This window comes from Lissotriton vulgaris, chromosome 6 (genome assembly GCF_964263255.1).
Source record: "Lissotriton vulgaris chromosome 6, aLisVul1.2, whole genome shotgun sequence".
In the NCBI taxonomy this organism is placed as follows: Eukaryota; Metazoa; Chordata; class Amphibia; order Caudata; family Salamandridae; genus Lissotriton; species Lissotriton vulgaris.
In genome coordinates this window covers 1,828,445,237-1,828,471,836 of record NC_141694.1, presented here as the reverse complement: position 1 = coordinate 1,828,471,836, position 26,600 = coordinate 1,828,445,237, and the positions used below count along the sequence as shown (strand labels likewise).

General features: G+C 48.8%; 1 protein-coding gene across 4 annotated transcripts in view; it reads right to left on the bottom strand.

The window, feature by feature from the left end:
• SLC5A6 (solute carrier family 5 member 6) overlaps positions 1 to 26,600 on the bottom strand; it is a 327,265-nt gene that overhangs the window by 72,987 nt on the left and 227,678 nt on the right. For all 4 annotated transcript variants that reach the window (XM_086928095.1, XM_086928097.1, XM_086928096.1 and 1 more), the window contains exon 10: positions 18,675 to 18,787. In XM_086928095.1, the coding sequence (XP_086784221.1) occupies positions 18,675 to 18,787 (113 nt within the window). The remainder of the gene's footprint in view (positions 1 to 18,674; positions 18,788 to 26,600) is intronic.

Here is a 26,600-nt window from a genome sequence, read left to right as displayed (position 1 = left end):
TACTCTTCATTCCATTCATACTTGACATTTGTTTTCAAGAGCTCACGTAGACATGCTGTTTTATCTGAAAGGTTCCTTACAAACTTGACATAGTATTCCACTAACCCCAGAAAGGAGCGGAGCTGGTCTTTGTTCAAAGGTGTAGGTGCGCTTTCGATGGCTTCTAAAATTTCAATGTGTGTTCCACCCCCTTGCCAGAGATGTGGTGAGCAAGGTAATCCACCCCCTCTTGAATAACTTACACTTATCCTTCCTCAGAGTCAACCCACTTGACTTTACAATTTCTAACACCTGTCTGACCCAGTCGTCAAGCTCAGATTCAGTTTTTCCATGTAGAAGAATGTCGTCCTGGAAAAACACGTTTCCCACAGTGTTCTTAAATAAGTTACCTATCAAATGCTGGAACACTGCAGAAGCCGATGCCAGACCGAACGGAATTCATAGTAGAGAAAGGCCCCTTCATGTGTTACAAAAGATAGGAGGTGCCTAGAATCTTTACACAACTCGACTTGATGATAGTCTGAGGAAATGTCTAGAGAAGGGAAAAATGTAGCACCCTCCAAGGTCGCCAACATCTCATTAATGTTAGGTAGAGGTTGGAGATCAACCCAAATGTTAGGGTTGAGATCCATCAAGTCCATGCACATCCTCAAAGCCGACAGGCTTTACTTGCCAAAACAATGGGAGTCAACCATTCAGACCCCTCAATGGGCTCAATTACACTAATGGCATACAATCGTTCCAACTCACACTTACGGTAATTTCACAGTCTTAATGGTACCTTGCGTACTCTGTGCGCCACTGTCTTTGCTCCCTCCTTGAGAATAATGTGTTGTTGAAATCCTTTCAGTTTCCCTAGTTCCCCGCTAAACACCTTGGGATAATTCTGGATTCATTTATTTCTCGTCAAATGTTCAACCACACCATCATCAGGTGAAGTTGATGGGGGCGTGCAATAAAATTGCTTTACTTCCCTTCTTGATAAAACTAAGTCAGGATGGTTGGGATCCAAAATAATTTGAAGCTCCCCTTTCTCTTCCCACCCCAACAAATTTGCACTATCTTTTACAATCTACACTGTTTCGGTAGCAAGATCTTCACCAAACACTAGGTTAGCCATGAATTTCCCAAGAACTTTCTCTTTCTTGCCACCATAAGCAAAGATTCTGATATTGGACTGATGCAATTGAACGCGATCTAATCCTTCAAAATCCTTAGCATTGATGAGCGTGAATGGGAAACCAGAATCAGCTAAGAAACTAACCTTCTTACTGTTCACGCCGACCATTCAAGCATGAGATTTCCTACTGCGCAACACTGCCATGGATGCTATTTCAACTACTCCTTCAGCTTGTGAAGACGAGGAATATAGCGTCAAAAACACATGGTTTTTATCATCTGAGTCAACAAAGTCTTCCTCAATGGTCTTCACAGTTTGCGCAGAAGCTTTTTGCACTGCCATAACTTTGCACAAATACGAGCAAAATGCCCTTTTCTTGACACACTTAAAGCATGTTTGAGTCAAGGCAAAACAAAATGCAATTTGCTCCCACAACGAAACATGAAAGTTCCCCTTTCTCAGATTTGGATGAATTTGTCATAGGGTTTCACACAGAATTCGCATTGGACCCCCTCATGGGTTTGGCATTATGCTTTGCATTGTTCAGCTTAACTGCCCCGGATTGTACAGTTCCACTCACTTCTTTTGCACAGAATGGAGAGTGTTCTATTCTTCCAGCTAAAGTGAGGGCAGTTTACAAATCCCAATCCTCGGAGAAGAATAGTTTTTTGTTGTTGAATGTTCTCTCAATTAATTGATACAGAATGATTTCCTCCCTGAATTCTCTGTAGTTGCAGGTGGTGGCTAGAGTTCTGAGTGCGGCCACAAAATCATGTATGGATTCACCAGGGATTTGAGCACATTGCAAAAACTTGTGGCGCTCAAGCACTGCTTTCCTCTTGGGATTGAATCTCTTGTCCAACAATTTAATACTGGATCATAGTTATCAACTATCAGTGAATCACCATCATCAGCACATGGATGCTCTCAAGCGCTAGGGCTAATGTTTTTAAAATGTTCCTTCCGTCGGAACCTATATTATATATTAACAAAGCTTTTTTTCTTTTTGGAAGTAAAAGTATCACCATCAATGGCCTCTAAATAAGCAGCAAAAGTGTCCTTCCAATGTTGCCAATGCAATGGAGGAGTCCCAGCTGATTGCAAGAATGGTGGTGGTGCCAACACACGATCCATTGAGTGACCATAGGTGGATGAGTTGGGGCCCAATACCAACACAATGTGACTTGGAAAGGAAAATTAATGTTACGAATTGACCCAGTGCAGCTAATTTTCCCTTGCACTCTAAAGCATCAACAAAGACAGGATGAGTGTCACCGTCTACACACACTAGATGTTTTGACACACGCTTTTATGACCAGGTGTGTGTATCACAGTATGCACCTAACATTACTAAATCAAAAAGCATTTGAAATAAAAAGTTACCAGCCAAAGGTGGGCACATCACAGAGTACGCAATGCCGTCATCAGGTGGTCATTCATGAAGAAATCGGGGTCAGCCTAAGGTGTGCGCAATGAATGCTGTCATCAAGTGGCTGTGAACACTGAAGTTATGACCAAAACGAACTAGTGTACATCAGCCTCTCTCTTCCTCAGCGCAGCTCAGGCCTTCGCGCCATACACGTCAGTGACAGCGGACAACTAGGATCACTCGCCATACTCCGTCACCCGAAGCTCCTGCTTGGCCCAAAAATAATTTCACAGCAGAAGCATCCACATCTTCAGAACTTCAGTCTGCAAGACAATTCTCGCCATTCACTTATCACCTGCGCGGAAGTAGACAGTGAGAAAAACTGACACAGAGACATTTCCTTTGGGTTGATCCCGGTGCGCAGTACCAAGCAGTCGTTCTGAAGAGGATGCTGAACACAATGGCCAACTCATCGCCATTGAAAAGAAGCACGACACCAGGTAAGTTGCTGTTATCTTTATTTCGTCCGATGAACCCCAGCTCCCGGCAGAAACTGATTCCATGTTCCACGCAGGGAACTTCCTTCGGGCCCCACACACAACATTCCAGATCCCAACAATGTGGGAGGGACACGGGGAGTGGCTGGAAAATGGAGAATACCAATTACTAAATGGAAAGGGCTTAGGTAAGAGTAAGGAGGGCTGAAGGAGCGTTAGGGAGGAGTTTGGGGAGTAACTTGCCCCTACACACAGAAGAGTAGGCCCATAGCTATTCACAAACATAATTTCTAAAGTTGTTACTGCACTAACAAAGAACTCAAAACAGTAGAAAATTACATATGTCCAGCACAATAAATTGTCAACCACTGGTACTGCAAAACCGCCCATTGAAAATAATGGCATTAGGGATTTAAAATAAAATCCCATAGGAAATAATGTTAAATTAAAGTATTTAAAATATGAATGAATGTAATCTAACGTTAAGAAATTGAGTACTTAATTATAAAATATTTTAACTGTTTTAATTTCTAAGTTAATGTAATATTGGGGAGCGGGCGTGGCTTGGCAAGATGGCTGAGTAGAGGTTTCACTCGGCTCTCCCGTCAGCCATTCATGAATCTGTCAGAATCCTGTGGAATATAAATGCTGATTTCCCTGCTGGGCTGCAGGCAGAGGAAAAAAAGAACTATTTTCAGCACTCACCTGCCGCTTTACAGACCAGTGTGCGTGAAGTGAGATGAAACGGGGATTTGGGCCGGGGCTAGCCGCTATCTTGTATGTTGGTCCTGGGAGGTGGATGCTGGAAGACCCCAGGACGCTGCTGGCCTGAGCAGGATAGCCCACGGAAAGAGCCGGAATGGCAGTGTGAGAAGTTGACTTGGTATATGATGTTATGTTATGTTATGTTAAAATGGGACTTTTATAGCGCAACGGCTACTCCAAAGGAGTGTCCCGGCGCTTTGTGCTCCAGACCTAAAGAAAGAGCTGGATGTTCACTATTCTAGTGAACACCTTGCACCAGTCCAAACAACTCTTATGGTGATGGTTGTAAAGTCAACCTTATAGACCAGCTATCCTAGAGGTAGCGTGGACAGAACAGTCTTAGGCTAAAAGACTCTTGAGGGCGTGTAAAGCCAGCTGTTTTACCATATGTAACCCCTTGAATACCAAATGAAAGGACACCACACAGGATATATATAAAATATATATGTATTTATTTACTAACACACTCCTCTGAACTCTATATGAGATTAGCGGCCAAAGCACATAACAAGTTACTCTTAGAAATAATATAAATAGCACAATTTACAGTTAGGCCCTAGGGGCGCGTAAAACCATATACTAAGTAAGTGGTATAAGAACTACGACTTGTGAAAAGGAAAGGCCTAGAGAATCGCTGGGGCTACACTGTCTGTCCCTTAGGGTAGGAGTAGCAGGCCCACAGGCGGCGCGTGCAGTGTCCGTACACTCACGCGAGTCAATAGAAAGTCAATGGGTACTTAAAAGGTAAGTAAATGGAGATTTAGGACACTTCCGGTCTAACTAGACACTAGGATAGTCAATCCCTACAGGAGCACCGGAGTACTCGCGTTACCTCACCCACGGGCTGCGGGTGCGTAGGTGTCAAAGTGTGTTGGGTTTTCTCGTTGATTCCTATGGAGCCTTGGAAGAAGATGCTGCAGGCGACCAGGAGAAAGATGTCCAGGTGGATCCAAGGGTGGATCGGACTTGAAGAAGACCTGAAAGGAAAGGGGACAGAGTCTAGGTCACTAGCCAGTGAGCAGGTGGAACCAGGAAGGAACCAGACGTCGTCGAGGAGCAATCAGGTGCTGTCGTGAAGCTCGTCTTTGCAGCCACGTGGACCAGTAGGCGTTGAGGACGACCAGGTGCTGGAGAGGAGCCGTCCCACAAAGGTTTTCGCAGATGGAGGGGTCGACTTCAAAATCGGAGCCAACAAGCCTAAGCAAAGGCAACCCACGCAGGATACACAAAAGGCTTCTTGTGCAGACCAGGAGGGTCTGAGGTACTTCAACTTTTCAGGGAAGCAAGGGCCAGTCTGGAGCAACCAGACCAGCAATGGATTTTCAAAAGGATCGTCGCTACTAGCCACCTGGCCAGCAACCGGACAACGCGTCGAGCAGAACACAAGCAGAAGGGCCCCACGCAGATCTCGTGGAGTGTGGAGGGCTGATGCAGGTGGAGCTCGGTGTCGTGGTGGCTCAGTCCCCAGTGCACAGCTTCGAGGATACCTCAGGAGCTGCGCTGTTAGCAAGTTGCAGGCTTTCCAAGGCGTCCGGTCCCACATGTCTCGACGCCTTCCACGGTGCTCAGCTGTGCTGGAGTCGTGCAGCGGGGTCAAGGAGGTCTGGGAGTCTGGATCTTGTCGGGCTCTGTGCTCGGGTTCCGGCGGGAACGGGGACAAAGCAAGCCGTCGAGTTGCTGGATGGTACCTGGTTGCCCAGGGTGGTCACTCCTTGGCCACAAGGAAGATTCTTCAGTCTTCAGCTCAGGTGAATGTCGAAGGGTCCAGAGATTCGTTTCAAGTCGATTCCAGGATTAATCTAAAGTCTCCTGGGTCAGCTCCTACCTTTATACAACTAAAGGGGGCTGGTTTAGTCAGTAGGTCCCTCCTATGGGTGAGACCAGGAAGGGGGGTGGTTACACCCCCTTTCCTTTGTCCAGTTTCGCGCCAGAGCTGGGGCTGGAGTGCCCCAGCTACCGGTTTGAACTGGGGTATGCATGGAGCACCTAGTGTGCTCCAGGCAGTGTCGGTTTCTATTCAGCCCTCCCTGTCCCAATACACATCCTCCTGTCTGGGGTGGTGCTCGCACCTCCCCAAGCAGGAAACCTATTGTCCAAACCTCCGTGACTGGAAGGACTCCCAGCAGCAGGAGGTCAGACTTGTGTCTGTGGCAGCAGCATCCATTTTGTGATGCTGGGGCTCTGGTTAACTTTAGCCGGGTACAGTAGTTTCAACATGTCTTCTCCCTCTAGAAGGGTGGAATGCTACCCCCGTCGCCAGAATTGGCGAGGGGGTAGTATTCCAAAGCATATGACACCTTACACGACATGTTTGGATAAAGCCAAACCAAATTTAGCATTAACGGCGAGGATTATAATGCACTTAAAAGTATATGGTATGGCAATATCATAGAACAGCTATAAGGACATGGTTCCGAAAGCTGCAGACAGGCTCAGCTCATGCTAGAGCAACATTTCACACTAAACCAAGCACTCTGCCTTCAGGATTGTTAAGGCCTGCCATAGGAGTGACTTGTAGGTTACTATGTGTCAATTTGTAAGTAGGCATAGGAATACTACACCTAAGCAAGGGGTGATTACACGACCTTGCCCCAGCTGAGTGATCAGCCAGTTGTGTCTATTTAAGTGGCCAGCCAGGGGTGGCATAATACATGCTGCCTTGGGTGCACCTATGCCCTGGGTATCTATGGTACACTATACAGGGTCTCACAAGGGTGACCCAATATCCAATTTGGTATGTACCTACCGTACATGGAGTCCATTTTACAGAGAGAGCAGATAGCCTGAGGTCCTGAATAGCAGGATCCCAGGCCAACTAAGTCGAAAACCGGCTAAACACTAGGCAAAAAGTTGGGGGCAACCATAGTCAGGTATCCACCTTCCTACAGGCGGTTCTCGTTACAAGTAAGAGGTGTGGAGAGGAGTCGGGAGGTACGCCCGATATGGAGACGCCACGGGGGCCTGGGCTGATCTGTGCTGGAGGGCTCCCCCGAAGAACTTGAACTGGATTGTACACCCATGGGGACCTGCCCCGAGAAGGAGGACTTCCCAAAACATCGGGAGGAGGGGACGGATGTCCACGGCGGCGATTGTGTCCTAAGGAGCGTGGTGTCAGACCCAGCCAGTGTAAAGTGGACCCGAGGCAAGATGCAGGAGCTGCCCAGGACTGGCGGGACGGTTGCAGTCCCCTGAGGAGCAGGGTGGAGCAGCAGTGCACAGTGTCGATATTGCCATGAAGAAAAGGCGGAAGGAAGAGCCCCTTGATTCTCAGGGGGCTCCGCTGAGACGGACCCATACTCCCTTGAATAAAGAGCAGGGTGCATCAGAGGAAAGCAGGGTGAATAAAGATTGCAACCCGCTGGCCTGGCCTGGGACACGTGGAACTTTACTGGGCAAAGAGGACCAGGCCAGGGACTGGCGCTGGAGATCTAGGAGGCGACCACACCTTGCGGTGATCGACCAGGGTGGGACCGGACAGGTGCAAACACCAAACAGTGGATATAACGGACCCCTTTGTAGCAGACACCACAGTGTGGCGGAGTACAGCACCAATGGGAGTGGAGCCTATACAGTAGACGCACATGAAGTGATATCTGATAGTCCAAGGGGTGCCCGGAGATCGGGACTGAGCTAGTGAGGGCCCTGGCACAAGGCAGGTGGAGTGAACCGGATGCAGAGCACATACTGTACTCAATGCCAATAGATATAGTCGCCATAGCGGTCAACCTGCTCTCCTGCGATCTTCGGACGGTCACCGATAGATTCACTACTAATGAGCAGGAGGTGCAAACCCTGCAGGAGGTAAATACCATAAGGAACACTGTAGGGGATCTTCAAAAGAAAGTGGTTCATCTTAACAATTAACAGAGTACTCCGCAGGGAGATCCAGACAGAATAACCTACAGTTTATAGGATTTCCCGAAAAGGCAGAGGGCCCATCAGTCAAACCTTTTCTGGAGGACTTGATTGTTGCCGCAATGGCCACCAAAACACCTTGCAAATTCTTCAATGTCGAAAGGTCGCATGAAGCGTTTGTGCCTCCGCCCAAGCCTGGTTCACCACCAAGGGCCATGAATGCAAGACTTTTTAGCTTCAGGGATCAGGACACTATCCTGCAAATGGCCTGCAGTCGTGGGCCATGGATGTATGAAGGACACCCCATCTCTGTATACCCAGATTACACGCAACGGGTGCAGGAGCAACAAAATCCTTTATGATGGTTAAAAAGTGCCTTAGAGAGTCAAGCTTTATATACAGTCTACTATTCCCTGCCAAACGTAGAGTCGAGAGCAATGGAAAAGTGTTCTTTATTTCGTCAGCTGAGCCCAGTGATTGGCTAGGCTCTCAGGTACATCCAGCGAAAGGGACAGCCCTCTCAGCGAATTACTCACACGCGTGCGGCTCCCAACATTTCTCAAGGGATAAAGGGACACAGAATGTAAAGCCATCAGGTGACCGATTACATAGTCCCGGAAGGATGAGAGTATGTAGGGATGGAGTACTGCAATTCTCAGACACAGTGTCGAACATAGGAGCCTAATTCCCAACACCGCAGCTATATACGAATCCTGGTGCAGAAGAGTAGGCAGGACAGCATCATCTATTCAATCTAGACACTGAAGGACGAACTGGACTTGATAAGTGTATGACTGCGCAATGCAGGGAAGTACTGAGCCTTTGTTTCTGATAACATGAAAAGGGGGATTTGCATAATTAGAAGGTTATTGGCACAGTATTTACATAAAATGGATTTAATGCATTGATCGTTGGCAAGAAGCCTACGCTCCCCCCCCCCACCCAAGTGGTGGACGACTTAGTAGGGGGCTGGAGGTATGCCCTTGCAACCCATTGGAGAGTTTACCACTAGCACTGCAGCAACTGTTGAATTGTTATACATGCGTAATGCAGAAAGATAGCTGCTTTGAAACTTAAGTTAAGGATGGTATACTATCAATTGTATTGTTTTGCTTTGTTGTTGGTGGGGGAGGAATTGGGGTGGCATACGCATGCGACCGGGGGGTGCATTTCTGCCCAAGGGGAGGGGTAAGTTCACTATGGTTGGGGTCTGGCTGGGGTCTAATGTCACGACGGTTCCAGGATCCCATTGGGATTGGGATATCTTATGAGGAGTGCACAACATAATACTGTACAGCTGCAAAACAGAGGAGGAATAAGAAGACACCAAATATGGTGGCCCGTGAAAAAAACAAATCACATGGAATGTCAGTGGATTGCCAACGTAGATAAGCACAGAAGAGTCTTTGACTACTTAAAACGTTAGAAGGTAGTCATAGCCTGCTCGCAGGAAACACATATGGAGGGGTGGGGGGGGAGAAACTCGTTTTGCTCCTTTGCTTGCCGATTCCTATAGACCGATATCTTTATCAAGTATAGATGAAAAATCCTAAGCAGGGTTATGGCGGCGCGGCTTCTCCCCGGGTCATTTACCCAGACCAGGCGGGATTTATTACTAAACGCAGTACTGTCCACAACCTTAGGAGGGTTGTGCATATTTGGCAGGCTTCATGCTTGATGTCAGACGATTATGCACTGGCACTGCTAGATATAGAACAGGCATTTGACTCGGTGGAGTGGCACTATTTATGGCTGGTCTTACGGAAGTTGGGGGTAGGTGAGGAATTTCTTAAGTGGGTCAGGCTGTTGTACAACTCTCCTGTGGCACGAATCAGAATAGAGAACCTGGTATCCCAAAAAAGGGATGCCCACTCTCCCCGCATCTTTTCGCACTAGGGATAGAACCACCGACAGCAGCATTGCGTAGCAGGCTAGGAGTATGGGGAAAATTAAAAAGATTTAATAAACTTTAAAACAATTGATTTGCCTTTTCAGGCGAAAACGTGCACGCGTTGCATTGCCTTCAATGACAACGCGTGCACGTTTGGCGATTCCCTTGCGGAAGCAAGCTTTGACAAATGGTCCCTGCGCGCTGCCGCAAGGGATACCGGCGCAGGCCCTCTCCTTTCTCCCTGCTGCCGCACGAGGCGCGTGCTTGTTTTATGTGACCAATGCAGTTCTATTGTTTTTGTGTAAAAAAAAAAACCCTTGTGTACGGTTAAGGGCAATTGCGAATTCAGTAAGAAGACAGGCAGGAAGAAAGCCTTTTCATCAGGGTTCCCTGCTACCCGAGAAAAATATGAAAGCGCGCAATGATGTAATATGAAATCTGCTTACTGTATGGGCTTTCATTTCTAGAATCATTTGAAGCTTCGCTGAGGCAGAGTATTTTTTTTAACCGTACACCTAGTGTTACCCGTTCTCGAATGCTTCCCTTTAATGGAAACCGTAAAGTTTGTCCTTGGTGCAGTCTGCTAATTATTGAAATGTAACTTTTGAAAGCACTTAAATGCAATCTTCTTGCACATTTTGCGGCAGCCTATCTTACACTAATAACCTTTTATTGTTTTTATTATCACTTAAGAACTGAACCACAAGCCATGGTCGCATGTCAGATTCTCTGGGTCTATCGAGCAGCTTGTGTGGTTGCAGTGAGCCTTGTCGGACTGGCAGGTCTGCTTTCCCTTCCACACTCACTACCCTCAGTCCCACCCCTGTCCCTCTCGCATATTGTCACATTTGGAGGCAGTGATGTCCTATTCCAGGACAGGGTAGGATCTTCACTGTCCCGGTAGTTTCTTTAAATTTCCACTGACCGCCCCTTGCCTCGTTCACCCCTTTTATCTTCCATTCAGTGCATCATTCTAGTTTAGAACTGGTGTCTGTGCGGGTCTAGGGGCTTCTCCGTTTAGTAGCCATGTCTCTCTGTGCTACACATGACCCCAGGGCGCAAAGTGAGGGGCCTTCTGGGGCTGTGAACTTCCACCGGTATTCCCACCCAAATCAATAAGCGTTGACATATCAATCAGGTTACAATAAGGTCAGTCCTGACACCCCCCCCCTGAGCTCTTTCTTTGAAGGAGTCTCTATTCCACAACGGGGTTGCCAAGGAGCGTTTATGCCTCTATCCCACATATGCTACTGATTTGTCCCGCACGGCCAAGGAGCTTCTTGCGGAGTAGAGCAGGTGCCAGAAATTCCTTTTCCCGTATAAGTAATGGAGGTGAGACTTATCATCTGGGTCAGATCGAGATGAAAAGCAAAGGTTTTTAATAAAATTCTACCAGGATACCATTATGTCCCGGCATCTTTCCAGGCTGCATCATGCCCAGTGCTTTTGTTCATCCAGTACGAGGTCCCGGTCCAAAGTGCCCCTGTCTTCCGGTGAGAGCCGCGGGAGGGGCAGATTCTTCCCCCACCCCTCCCCCAGGAAGCAGGAAGGACTCCATGTATTCCTCTAAAGCCCCTAGGCCCGTTGCTTGCAGAGATTTTAGTAATAGAATGTAAATTCCTCTGCTATTCCCTCATCTGTTCGAATACTGGAGCCATCGTGCATCTCCAGCTCAGGCATTGATCTAGACGCAACCTCATCTGCTCAGCCACGCCAGCAGTCGCCCGGCCTTATCTCCCACCTTGTACAGCTTTTGTGTGGTCACTAAGAACTGTTCGACCATGTGGGTTTGATGTGGTATTCCCTTGGTAGGCCCTCCAGAAACAGTAACCACCTCCTGTCTCTAGTCTTGGGATGGCCTGCTTCAGCAACCTGAATCAGCCCCTCTAAGGTCAGGATGGCCTGTGTTTCCTGTAGTTGCTTTAGGAAAATCCTCTTTTGGGCTCTGTCACAAAGTGCTGGTTTTAAGCACTCCAAGAGTATCACCTGGGAGCTAATGGGCCCTTTTTCTCCTGGAAGTAAAGCTCCATATTTATGCAGTGCTCAAGAAGTACCTCACCATTCTGAAGGTCCCAACTACCTCCATGTATACCTCCCCACCCGGGGTTTGGCAGCATCTGCAGGCATCTTGGGACATCATCGGCCAATGAGGGACCAGGGCTTGACATCACCGGGAGGCCTCTTAGGACATCATGGGCCAATGAGGGACCGGGGTTCGGCAGGACCGGGAGTTCTCTTGGGACATCAACGGCCAATGAGGGACTCGGGCTTGGCAGCACCGGGAGTTCTCTTGGGACATCATCGGCCAATGAGGGACCGGGGTTTGGCAGCACCGGGAGGCCACTTGGGACATCATCAGCCAATGAGGGATCTAACAAGACTTTTGCCTCATTCAGAGTATTCTGCTAAGAGTAAATATCAGACTTTTGCTCATAACTTGGAGTTAGCAGTTGGTTATTTGCATGAAAAGACATTCCTTGATAATGGCTGTATGGGTTACTCGAAAAATAAGTGGTTTCTTCTAGACTGGTGTGATTTCCATTTGTTCAGTTACTCGGAGCGTGCATCACTCTACAAAGCCGGGTGTATGGAATACACGGAGTTAATCACAGAGACTGGAAATTGCACTGTGTCCCATGTCCATCTCCTTTTTCATCAGACTCAGCATGTTTTTGACGGATATGTTCAAACGTAGCTCCTGGACCTTGTGGTGTCCTGGGACTAGAGATGCCACGTCCAAGAGCACCAAGCAGGCCGACACCTGTCTTGAGACAGCTCGGACTGCACTATCCTGCTTGACAGGGTCTAGCCTGGTTTGTATATGGTCGGTTCAGTGTCCTAGTGATCTAAACGGTGGACTAGAATATGGCATGAGTGAGACGACTTTGCTTTCATTCCTTTTGGCGACTGCAGTGTGATAACTTGTTTTACAATGGCTGAATCCCTGGGCTGTCCTTGCTGCCTACCTTGGCTGTGATTGGAGGTGCAGGTGTTTATCTTTGAACTCTGTGTGAATTAAGCCCTTTGTGCACTGGCAGTGCAGGTTGAGGGGTTTATACAGACCATTAGAAGGGTCATAGATGCCAGGCTTCAAATGTTCCCACGCTTTCTTCTTTTTACAGTCGGTGGTGTTGATTCTGTGTCAGGAGATTCCAGGGTAAATGAAGTAAGTGTGTATATTGAGCAGTTAACAAATAGTTGTTTGAAGCATGTGCACCTCACTAGGGCCAATGTCTAATACCCAACTGCGCTTCTTGCGTCACCCCTGCTACCTCAGCAGGTGAAGCATCTCAAGGGAGTTGAGGAGAAGGTCATCACACTGCTAACCCTTTCATTATCACCTTAGCCTTGAGTTATAAAATTTGCAAGACTATGGTTCGAGCATGGAATTAAAGTTAGATATGGACAGCCAGCTGCAGCCTACAGGAACATGGACAGAAAAGGCTTGCTCGAGGCTCTTCTTGGCTAGGAAACAATGTGTCCATGTCTACTTTGTGTGGCCCCTCTTTGAGTCCACCTACTAACTGTATCCTGGTAGCATGTTGAGGTTGTGTAAGCAATGCTTTTTAGCTAACCAGACGTTCTTGAATGCAGTTCACTTCAATTAGGCATTCGTCTCCACAGACCTCCACAATGGCAGTAAATGGTGCTGTAAACGTGAAGGAGGACTGCACATCGCAGGCGGAGAGTAACTGGCTTGAGGAGGACGACTGCGCGGAGGAGGCTTATGAAAAGTATTGAGTAGCAAATGAATCATGTGGAAGCTGCCTGTCATTGGAAGGGAACCCCCCCCCCCCAAAACACTTTAATTTCAAGCAGACTGCACTTAAGGAGGGCAGCATTGCCACACTGTCAGCAGGCCTGGATATCCAGCATCCATGTGCTCTACTTTCTTCTACATACTACCTCTAGGTTACAGGATCATCTCTGTCTCGTGTGATAAACCCCCAACACACCTTCCCCTCCTCCTACTCTGGGAATGGATCTGTCTGCATGCCACAGCACTGCCTCCTCCAGCAGCAGCAACATCTAATACAAGCTTTGGACTTTGCAGTTCCTTTCCACCCCTTCTAGAGAAATGATGCCAGATAGCGAAGTCAATATCTGTGTTCACTGTTGAGCCCTGGTTATTATAGTGCAAATCCCAAGCCTTCTAAGGGGTGCAGTGAGAACGGAATCAAGACATCTGCACAGTCATTCACCATGAATGGCACATCTACAGGACTGCTGTCCATGGTGCGAGAAAAGTAACCTTCTTAACAAGCATTGGTATAGCCAATAGGTCTTGCCTTTGGGACCTTATAAGTATTTAGTTATGCAGCACAATATCCTTGGTGCAACAACATCAACTGTTGCATGGCTAAGCACTTATAAGGTTCTGAAGGCGAGACCTATTGGCTATGCCAATGCTTGTTAAATAATGATTCAACATTTAATTCAGTGCTCTTGTTATTTTAAACATTAAATTTAAAGTTGGGTTTTATTTTATTTAGAAAACTACCCCTATTATTTTCAATGGATGTGTGTTGCAGTGCCTGTGATTGGTCATTTTAGATTTTAACTCCTATTTCTTTTTTGGCAGTAGTAATTACACCTGTACATTTGGCTCAACCCCTTCTTCAGGCACATTTTTACTCGGATTTTGTAAATAGTCAAAAGTAATAAAGTTACTCAAAAGTCAAAGCGTAAATCAAACGTGTAAATTACTCACAAGAGGACGGCATGGAGAACATGGCCTCCCCATAAGCTGCGGGCTGGGCAGTGTACCCACCAATCACAACAACTTTCTTTTATTATTAAATCAGCGCCCCCCCCCCCGCGCGACCTCCCCACGGGACACCCCCGAGTGTGACACCCCCCTCACCCACGAGCCATGCCTTCCGCAATTGGAGGAAATGTCTTTTTATACTTCAAAGGTCCATCCAAGAGTCATGTACGACACCTTCACCAAGTCTGGCTATTTAACTAAATGAACAGGTTAAACATTTCAACATGCAAAAGGTTGTTGGTGAAAAACTATAGGACTGGATGAAAATATTACACATGCAAAGTAACGGCCTGTGCCCATGTAATGCACGCAACCTAGTGCTCCTAACCAGGGCATCACTTGCTGCCTTTAATATGCACACAACCAGTGCTCTCTGGAGAAATGCTTTCACGACGTTCTACGCAGCACATGACCCACTGCTCTTCCACGGCAGGCTAACCAGTGCTCCCCCGAGGCAGCCGGCCCAGTGCTCCCCCGAGGCAGCCGGCCCAGTGCTCCCCAGAGGCAGCGGGCCCAGTGCTCCCCAGAGGCAGCCGGCCCAGTGCTCCCCAGAGGCAGCCGGCCCAGTGCTCCCCAGAGGCAGCCGGCCCAGTGCTCCCCAGAGGCAGCCGGCCCAGTGCTCTCCCGAGGCAGCCGGCCCAGTGCTCCCCCGACGCACAGAACCCAGTGATCTCCCTGTGCACCCGGCCCAGTGCTCTCCCTGTGCACCCGGCCCAGTGCTCTCCCGAGGCAGCCGGCCCAGTGCTCTCCCGAGGCACCCGGCCCAGTGCTCTCCCGAGGCAGCCGGCCCAGTGCTCTCCCGAGGCAGCCGGCCCAGTGCTCTCCCGAGGCAGCCGGCCCAGTGCTCTCCCGAGGCAGCCGGCCCAGTGCTCTCCCGAGGCAGCCGGCCCAGTGCTCTCCCGAGGCAGCCGGCCCAGTGCTCCCCCGACGCACAGAACCCAGTGCACTCCCGAGGCACCCGGCCCAGTGATCTCCCTGTGCACCCGGCCCAGTGCTCTCCCTGTGCACCCGGCCCAGTGCTCTCCCTGTGCACCCGGCCCAGTGCTCTCCCGAGGCACCCGGCCCAGTGCTCTCCCGAGGCACCCGGCCCAGTGCTCTCCCGAGGCACCCGGCCCAGTGCTCTCCCGAGGCACCCGGCCCAGTGCTCTCCCGAGGCACCCGGCCCAGTGCTCTCCCGAGGCACCCGGCCCAGTGCTCTCCCGAGGCACCCGGCCCAGTGCTCTCCCGAGGCACCCGGCCCAGTGCTCTCCCGAGGCACCCGGCCCAGTGCTCTCCCGAGGCAAACGGCCCAGTGCTCTCCCGAGGCAAACGGCCCAGTGCTCTCCCGAGGCAAACGGCCCAGTGCTCTCCCGAGGCAAACGGCCCAGTGCGCTCCCCGAGGCAAACGGACCAGTGCGCTCCCCGAGGCAAACGACCCAGTGCGCTCCCCGAGGCAAACGACCCAGTGCTCTCCCCGAGGCAAACGACCCAGTGCGCTCCCTGAAGCAAATGACTCTGTGCTCTCCCCGAGGCAAACTACCCAGTGCGCTCCCCGAGGCAAACGACCCAGTGCGCTCCCTGAAGCAAATGACTCTGTGCTCTCCCGGACGCAAATGACTCTGTGCTCTTTCTGAGGCACATGACCCAGTGTTTTCCTGAGACACAGAACCCAGTGCTCTACCAAAGCCCATGGGATACTGCCAAGTGCTCTCTCTCCGAGGCACACGGCCAAGTTCTCTCTCTCCATGAGACACGGCCAAGTGCTTTTTCTCCGAAGGAGACGGCCAAGTGCTCTCTTTCCGAGGGACATAGGCAAGGGGTCTTTCTCCGAAGGAGACGGCCAAGTGCTCTCTTTCCGAGGGACATAGGCAAGGGGTCTTTCTCCGAAGGAGACGGCCAAGTGCTCTCTTTCCGAGGGACATAGGCAAGGGGTCTTTCTCCGAAGGAGACGGCCAAGTGCTCTGTTTCCGAGGGGCACGGCCCAGTTCTCTCTCCCCGAGGGGCACGGCCCAGTGCTCTCTCCCCGAGGGGCACGGCCCAGTGCTCTCTCCCCGAGGGGCACGGCCCAGTGCTCTCTCCCCGAGGGGCACGGCCCAGTGCTCTCTCCCCGAGGGGCACGGCCCAGTGCTCTCTCCCCGAGGGGCACGGCCCAGTGCTCTCTCCCCGAGGGGCACGGCCCAGTGCTCTCTCCCCGAGGGGCACGGCCCAGTGCTCTCTCCCCGAGGGGCACGGCCCAGTGCTCTCTCCCCGAGGGGCACGGCCCAGTGCTCTCTCCCTGAGGGGCACGGCCCAGTGCTCTCTCCCCGAGGGGCACGGCCCAGTGCTCTCTCCCCGAGGGGCACGGCCCAGTGCTCTCTCCCCGAGGGGCACGGCCCAGTGCTCTCTCCCCGAGGGGCACGGCCCAGTGCTCTCTCCCCGAGGGGCACAACCCAGTGCTCTCTCCCCGAGGGGCACAACCCAGTGCTCTCTCCCCGAGGGGCACAACCCAGTGCTCTCTCCCCGAGGGGCACAACCCAGTGCTCTCTCCCCGAGGGGCACGGCCCAGTGCTCTCTCCCCGAGGGGCACGGCCCAGTGCTCTCTCCCCGAGGGGCACGGCCCAGTGCTCTCTCCCCGAGGGGCACGGCCCAGTGCTCTCTCCCCGAGGGGCACGGCCCAGTGCTCTCTCCCCGAGGGGCACGGCCCAGTGCTCTCTCCCCGAGGGGCACGGCCCAGTGCTCTCTCCCCGAGGGGCACGGCCCAGTGCTCTCTCCCCGAGGGTCACGGCCGAGTGCTCTCTCCCCGAGGGACTCGGCCAAGTACTCTCTCGACGAGGGACTCGGGCAAGTGCTCTCTCTCCTAGGGACACAACCCAGGGCTCTCTCTCCAAGGGACATGGCCAAGTGCTTTTTCCTACGAGGGACACGGCCAAGTGCTCTCCCTACGAGGGACACGGCCATGTGCTCTCCCTACGATTGACACGGCCAAGTGCTCTCCCTACGAGGGACACGGCCAAGTGCTCTCCCTACGAGGGACACGGCCAAGTGCTCTCCCTACGAGGGACACGGCCAAGTGCTCTCCCTACGAGGGACACGGCCAAGTGCTCTCCCTACAAGGGACACGGCCAAGTGCTCTCCCTACAAGGGACACGGCCAAGTGCTCTCCCTACAAGGGACACGGCCAAGTGCTCTCCCTACAAGGGACACGGCCAAGTGCTCTCCCTACAAGGGACACGGCCAAGTGCTCTCCCTACAAGGGACACGGCCATGTGCTCTCCCTACGATTGACACGGCCAAGTGCTCTCCCTACGAGGGACACGGCCAAGTGCTCTCCCTACGAGGGACACGGCCAAGTGCTCTCCCTATAAGGGACACGGCCAAGTGCTCTCCCTATAAGGGACACGGCCAAGTGCTCTCCCTACAAGGGACACGGCCAAGTGCTCTCCCTACAAGGGACACGGCCAAGTGCTCTCCCTACAAGGGACACGGCCAAGTGCTCTCCCTACAAGGGACACGGCCAAGTGCTCTCCCTACAAGAAGGACATGGGCAAGGGGTTTCGAAGGGGAAGAACAGCTAAGTGCTCTCTAAAGGAATATGGGTCAGTGTTCGTTCCAGTCAGCTCCACACATGCTTTTTGGTACACATCATCTTGTGCTTTCCTGGGGCACATCACCTTGCACACTCATTTTCAACTTTACATTGTGCCCTTCTGCACAACATCCAGTGCTGCTCTGATGCACAGGGTTCTACCTACTGGTATACATGGTCATGTATCATTATTGACCCAAAACACTGATGTATGTGTATCTTTTGGTCTAAAAAATACCAAGGATACCAGCATTTTTCCCACTTTGTGAAAATATCTATCAGTGTAAACACAGCCACAAATACCGACACACGCATTAAAGGGCAAAAGCAGTAACAGTGATGGCCCCTGAGAACCGCCAATGCAAATTTTGCAATGTTCCACTGCAAGTACCCTTCCTAATATGAGCATCAAAAGTAAAGTGCATGGGAAAATCAGATTTAATACCAAAGGACCCAGTTACCACTGAGATTTCATAAAATCATAATCTCATCTACTGAAATACTAGTTGTAACTGCTACAGTGAGGAACTGGGAACAAGAGTTTAAGGTCCTTTGTATCAGCTAGAGGAAAAAGCTGGAGGTCTACTGGTGCTTTAAAGGGAAGAAGGGGATACATGTAAGGATTGGAATTCAGTTTATTATCTCAGGAGCCATTCTGACACTTCCCATACACCAAGGAAAGCAATGCTTCATTTGACACATGGTGGCATTTAAAGATAACCAACGAAATGCCCTCCACGTTGTAATACACCCATCAAGTATACACAGTGACAAGCGCGTGTAAATATGTTAAATTACTGTGCAAGAACAAAGGAACAGTTTCTCAGATATTGGGTCATATAAAATGCAAGACTCGCAGACTCACCAAGAATCTTGGAAATCATGGTGGCACGTGATTCTGAGAGGTCTGGGAAGTAGGGTTTTATCAGGTCCTGCATGGTAACAGTAGCTAAGGAATTAAAAGCTGAAGATATGGTGCTGAAAGAGAATAAACTGAATCAGAATGTGCTGTGGAGTCATGACCCAATATAAAAAAATATAAAAGAATTGCTGGAAATTATGTGTAAACATTTCCAAATGATTACTTGTGAACAAATTCAGCACACTTTAAAGGCCAAATTCTATTACTAACTCTCTATTACAGAGGTATCCAACATTTTTTGTAATAAGAGCTACTTATGTTTAATGAAAACCACCCCAAACTACTCATATTTGTAGTGCTGTAATAGAGACCACATCAGACAGGATTGCATTAGCAGTTACCATATGCAAGATTACTAGCAGTGATCACCTCAGTTTATCAGGCACGGCCACCAGAAGTAATCTAAAAACAAAGATTTGTCAGTGTCCAATGCCTCTAAAGGGTAAAACATAGCAGCCATAGCTGCAATGCGCCTCACACCAAGGTAATATCATAAGTACAATTTTCACCAAACACAGATAAACAGCCACCGAAATATCAGCTTTAAATACATTTTGGAAATTCAGTCACCTTTCTACAAACATCAGCTCAGGATTTCTGAAAATGTACACATTTTCATTTCGAATACACACTTTTAAAATTGTGGAGCACACATATTAATTCAAATAACCAGAAGCTGGGCTGCACACAGGAGAGCTACTGATAGGAAACTGGAGAGGTACTCCATGGAGAGGCCTGCTCTATTGCATGCTGTTAGTAAATTAGTGAGGCGAGTCATGCCATGTTAAGTGCTTGACAATGGGTTTTTATGCTAGCAAACTTTCAAAATTATTGGAAATTGATGCCAAAATCAAACATTAATTTGTTTAACCAACTGTGATAATGTATAGTTCAGATCTGAGAAAAACATATTATACTTTAGTTGACTTTAGTGGCCTTTATTCGGTATAGTTTTGCATTTTCACTAAAATGACACAAAGCAAACCTAGCAATCACATGCAATGTATGTACTTGTGTACTTCTGTGCTATTTTTGTAGTACAAACCCGGGAAAAAGTAAGGCGAGCTCTGTAATAACTCAATTTCAATGATTATCAAAACTATGGATATGAATTATAAGGAAGAGGTTACTTACCCTCTAAGCATAATTCATGGCATGTAGTACTGATATATATGGCATATGGCAGAGGTGATTAGGACGGGGGCGGCAGAGCGGCTCTGATTTTATTGGACCTCTCTGCCGCCTTTGACACGGTACCTCACCAGCTTCTCCATGCCCGTCTCTCTTCCATTGGCATCTCTGGTGCAGTATGGGCCTGGCTAGAATCCTTTCTGGATGCCTCCTTTTTCATCTTCGGCTAGGGAAGTATCGACGAATTCCCCAGGGCTCGACTTTGAGCCCTTTGCTCTTTAATATCTATCTGACCCCGTTGATCTCCCTGGCTTTAGAGCTGGGTGCCAAAAGCATGGCTCACGCTGACGACACCCAGCTTCTATTTACTTGGAATGGCTCTGACTTGAGCACGGGGCAGTTCATAGTTGCCTTGCAGCCATGTTCACATGGCTGGTGCAGGCTAAACTCAAGTGCAACGAGGGGAAATCTGAGATACTGCTGCATGTTTATTTCCCCCCGCTCTTTACAGAAGCCTTGTGGCCTCCGGACTTCCCCCGCCCACTATCTGAGGGTGGTTCGGTTAAGAACTTGGGAGTTTGGTTCGGGAAAGATCTCCGGTTTTCTGAACATATTAAGAGACTTACGGGTGTCTGTTTTGGCACACTTAAGTCACTGATCAGGTTTTTCCCTACGCTACCGCAGCCGGCGAAAGAAATGGTGGCGCGGTCACTTATCTTGTCCCGCTTGGACTATGCCAACGTGTTATTCATCGGCATCCCTGGATAGCTGATGAATAAACTTCAACTGATCCAGAACGCGCTGGCCAGACTCCTTTTCAACATCTCTAAGAGATGCAGTGTAAGGTCACATTTGCGTGATCTCCACTGGCTTCCCGTGATCCAGCGGGTGCAGTTTAAGGCCCTTACTTTAGCCCATAGAGCCTTGCATGACTCAGGACCGTCCTATATTAAGAAGCGCGTGGCCTTTTACATCCCCCACCTTTCTTTACGCTCTGCTTCCCACCCTCTGATGATCACTCCCCGATTCTGCCGTTCTAGGATGGGGGGTCAATCACTTTCAGTTAAGGTTGCTATTCTGTGGAACAGTCTTCCTGTATTGTTGCGCCACACTCAGGATTTCCGCATTTTTAAGAAACTACTTAAAACGCATCTCTTTAATCAGCTCATTTAATTTATTTTCAACCAGTAGTTCACTCCGCGCCAGGACACTCATGAGTAATCGAGCGCGCTACAAGTCACTTATAACATAACATAACATATAGTATGCATGTTATTACAATGCAGGGTTGGGGTATGACAGCTGCAAATTGTTTTTCTTTGAAAAAGTCATTTGAGTTGAAAGGTACAGCGACTTCTCATATTAGGTAATGCGCATTGGCATCAGCTCCACTGTTAGATTTTCCTACTTACCGAACTGGCTATAGTGGAAGACAAGGCAGCACTTAAAGATAGGGCACATGGATGGTTTGTCCTGCAGAGCTACGTCAGGCCACTTCCACAATCCTTTTTAGGTGCTGGTTTCAACAAAACAAAAGAAAAATATATTTGCTTCTGAGTCGGCATCTTACCAATCTTGCTGCACCTTCCCCCTTGGAAACGATTACTGACATCGACCAACTGCCGCCTATGTGGGTAAGCGGAAGAGAGCGTATTAACCTATTATGAATCTGTGGGGAACTACAACTTGAACGCCGACTGCTACTGAAACCTATCTTTAAAAACAAGGAGATAAGTTCCTGCAGACAAGCAGTGAAGGCATGCCTGGCAGGCTGAGACATACAGCTGGTGTGCCGCTTCGTATGTTTTATGGAGGAGGCAGGGGAAAATAATTCAGAGAACTAGCGATCAGTAACCACTGCAACCATAAAAAGCCGTTGCGCAGTGGACCATAAGCACTTACACCAAGGTCCTTTGTCCCTAAACCTTATCAGCAAGCCGCCTCCTCCTGAGGCGGAAGCCGGGAGCTGACTTGCACTGCGCGATTTAATGTGACCTCTGTATGTGCTCTGCTGATTTTAAAAGCATATCATTTTTAATTTGAATTGCCCTGTTATTCCCTGTTTTTTATAATCACTGAATCATTTCTGTTGGCATTTAGAATTTTTAATTCTACCGCCGTACTCCTAGCACTCAGCCGACCTAGGTGCTGAGCAGACACGGAGGCGGACGGGAAACTAGCGCGGCCATCTTAGGGGAATTGTGGCCAGTAGGCCAGCAGTCTAGACATTTAGGCGCTCTGTGCCGAGAAACGCTTAAAACCTGATGGGCTCTCGTCTGCGCAGCGGACCCGCTGGGCGGACACGCCCTTCCCGCGCCAAAGGAGTGCCTAAGGAAAGCCTGTCTGGGCCCGTCCGGGCCAAGTCGGGCCCAAGGGCCAGTCACCCTACACATACCATGCGAGGTGAGGAAAAGCGATGTTACAATACAGAACAGCTTATTAGATTAGGAGAAGGGTTGAAATGCACGAACGTACTACCAGGAATTTTTTCCTAAAAGCCCTGCCCCTGCTGTGATTTCACATTTAATGTGGATAAGCCCACTTTATTAACTCGCTGCGCAACTAAGCCCTTTGCCTTAGTGTTGCTTAACTGTCGCTCATTACCAAAGCATGCCACGGAGGTTGCCATGTTACTGGAAGACAAGGACTTTGATGTCTTGTTCTTAACTGAGACATGGACAAACTCCTCCTCAGACCCTGACATTCTTCGGGCAGTACCCTCGCATTATGCCATCTGTAGGCAAGATCGTAGGGATGGGAGGGGTGGGGGCATTGCCATCATCTATAAAAATAACTATGGTTGCAGGAGCCTGCCCTGCCCTATTCCTGACTCTGAAAGTATGTCTTTTGTTATCTCCTTCTCCCCTACCTTTACTTTCTCGGGCATACTCTTATATCGCCCTCCAGGAGCCCATACTACATTTTGTGAAGAGCTTCCAAATATTGCTTTGAACTACGTTAGTCGCTCCCCCAATTTTTCAGTTTTTGGGGACTTCAATATCCATGTGGATAACCCAGATATACCCGCAAGTCAGAATATAACGACAGGACTGAAGGCAATTCAGCTAGTACAAATTGTAAAAGGCCCTACTCACATAGCAGGACATACCCTTGACCATTTTCTCACGAATTTGGTCAATCTTACATTCAATGAATCTGTAATGGTCCCGTGGTCAGACAACTCGCAACTATCTTTTCTATGGGCGCCCAGGGAGCAGGTAACCCCAGCAACTATTAACAAGAGAACTGCACGTATCTGGTCCAAGCTACCGACTGAGGAATGGAGTATGAACCTGAATAAAACAGTGCCAGCCAATAACAGAGACCCAGAGGTAGCAGACTCCCTTGTTAACAAATGGTTGGAGACCTCATTTGACGCTGCTTTACCTAAAGTGGAAATCGGTCATCATAATGGCATGAATAAAAAGGCCTGGTATACACCTGAACTTAAGGCACTGAAACTAAACTGGAAAAGACTGGAAAGGAACTGCAGGAAAAATTACTCTGGAGGATAATAAAGAACGCTACAGAGCCGCACTCCGGACTTATAAAAACCAAATAAAAGCAACGCAGTCCAACTACTATCAAGGGAAGATCCCTAAAGCTGCAAATTCACTGCGGGAAATTTTTTAATTTTTTAAAACTTTAATTACCCCCCAGTCTACTTAGGGACCAGCTCCTCGCACAAAAACGATGCGCTGAACTAGCAATATTTTTTGCATCCAAAGTCGCAAACATTTACTCCCTTTTTCAACAGACCGATATACCATCATCTTTGTCTCGGCCTGTAAGGAGTTCCAGACTCGAGGAGTTTACTCCCCTTGACTATCAGATGGTGAAGTAACTCCTCTGTGGCATTAAGTCTGGCTCTCCCGCAGACCCTGCCCCTCCCACCATCCTTATGAAGGTATCAGAGACAGTGATCCCAGTTATAACAGAGTTGATTAACTCCTCCCTACCAGCAGGTATTGTCCATCCTTCCTGGAAACAAGCGAGAGTGAAGGCCCTACTGAAAAAAACGAACCTGGACCCAGAGGACTGGGCAAACTATCGGCCAATCTCCTTGCGACCAGGAATTAGTAAGGTAGCGGAGAAACCTGTAAATACCGCACTGTCCTCCTTTTTGGAGAATAATAAAATCTTACACCCCACCCAGACGGGCTTCAGGCGGAAACAGGGTACAGAGACCGCCCTGATTGCAGTGTTCGAAGAAGCAAGGAAAATAGTAGATGGAGGAAGTTGTGCTGCTATTATGCTATTAGATCTGAGCGCAGCCTTCGACACTGTTAATCACTCTATTCTGAAGCAAAGACTGAGTGACGTAGGCGTGGAAGGTGTGGCACTCAGATGGCTGGACTCCTTCATCCCTGGCAGAACTTTTGCCATCTTTGAGGAAGATGCTATTTCAACCCAAGTCCCTCTGCAGTGCGGTGTCCCCCAGGGCTCCTCCCTCAGCCCCACCATGTTTAACATCTACATGAGACCTTTGGCTGAGGTGGTGTTGCCCTGGGGAGTACATTTGGTCACCTATGCCGATGACACCCAGTTAATAATGTCACTCTCGGGCCAGGAATCTACCAGCGAAAATCTCTCTACCTACCTAGTGGAAGTGTGCAACTGGATGAACACCTCTATCTTGAAGCTGAATGGCACAAAGACATAGGTCATGATGCTGGGACACAACCCTCCCTTATCAGTTAACGCCTGGTGGCATATTAATCTTGACCAGCCCCCTTTGCCCAAGGAACAAATTAAAAGCTTAGGAGTCTGGTTGGACCCTACACTTAGCTTTCGGGTGCAAGCGCGTAAGGTAGCAGCCATCTGCTACGCCCTAATGAGAGTGATAAGGAAGATTCTCAAGCTCCTCACATTCGAAGCCAGGCGCCTCTTGGTGCAAGCTTTGATCTTATCCCGGCTAGATTATGCAAATGCAATCTACCTGGGGGCTCCACAGGGAAAGATTAAGATCTTGCAAACGGTTCAAAATTGCGCGGCTAGGCTGCTGCTAGACCTGCCCCGGAGGAGCTCTGCTAAAGCGGCAATAAGTCAACTGCACTGGTTACCAGTGCAACAAAGGATATGGTTCAAGGCAATGACGATTGCACACAAAGCGATGAGAACATCTGGACCGATCGTATTGCAACCCCTGTTTCAACCCTACTATACTCCGAGGACCTTAAGGTCCAGCAGTAGAAATCTTCTCATGGTACCTAAAATAAAAAGAACCCGCTCAGGTGGCAGACGATTCTTCCTACAAAGAGCAAAATTTTGGAACCAGCTTCCTGACTCCTTGTGGCTGGAAGCAAATCATCTGAAGTTTAGAAAGCTGCTGAAAACATGTTTGTTCTCATAAGCCGTTGAGGACTGACTGGGTTTATCTGAAGCACTGGGATGCTCACGGGTAGCCATGCGCTATACAAATGCGTAGTCATTCATTCATTCATTCAAACCTTTCAGAACCCCTTTAAATCAGGAACCTTCCCCCACCCCCACTCCCACCTCTGGGTCGCGTGGGTCCTCTAAGCCTTACGCTCCTCACATCGGGGCTCCGACACAGCCGCTTAGGACATGGGAATGATTAGGACTCAACGCCATAAGCTGGAGCACAACCCCAACAGAAAAATACCATTACGTTGTGCAAAGATCAATTGAGTACAGCACGGCCCCTTACTTACACAGAGCTTTTGACCTGGACTTGCTCCTTGTTGATTTATGTTCCCATGCACATCATTCCCTTTTTTCATTCCAATTTTGGTAAATACATTTTTAATTCATTGCTATGGCTTTTCATCAATTCAAGAGACTTAAAGTTATGCATATATAATGCACCAGGGACTTTAATGCACCAGGGACTTTATGTGTCTAACATGCAAACGTATTTTTTTTAAACAAATTTGTGAAGCTGCTAAGCAAGATTGAACTTTGTTTGACAACTTAAGCTAGTAATGCACTCAGGTGTCTAGTCTAATCTTTCAGCATTTAAGAAACTTGCTTTGCCCACTGAACGAAGTGTTAACTGGATCTTTGTACACCTAATTCGTGGGAGAAGAATAATTTATGTCTGATAGCAAAATTGATGCTTTTACCTTTTTTTGTTTGACATTTACCAGGTATCAATCTTATACGATAAGCTCCTTGATCTTTAATTTATGGATTACGCTGTACTATGCTTTTTATATGAAAATAGTTATGCTTTTTATGTGAAAATTGTTAAGGTTTTTATTAACTAAACAATAAATTCTTCCTTACTTACTCAATGAACGAAGATGAAATGGAGCAACAGGAAATAGACAAAGCTGTTCATTCAAAGAATTAGAAAAGAGATTCTCTGCAACAACCTGAGGCCGCTGAGAGGAAGGGAGGGTGCACGTGAATATCCAGCACTACATGCCAGAAACAGATGCTTACAGAGTAACATTTTCCACTCAGTGCATGTGAAGATACACAAGTTCTGTGCCGACTGTAAAGCAGTTGTCCCGGAGCGGTGAATTGCTGGAGGATGTTGCCTCGAAAGGTGTACTTAGGAGGGCCAGGCCCTTGTTGGCAAGCTAACATGTCCACACACTAAGGCTTGGTGATAGTGTATGGGGTGGACCTGATAGCAGCTATAGGGATGTTACCAAGGAAATCCAAGGATGCCCCCCTTTTGTGGGTAGGGCAGGTAATTGTCTCTTGGCATAATAAGTTTGAATGCATTTGACCAACCACCGGGCTATGCCCGGTTTGGAGAGAATAAGC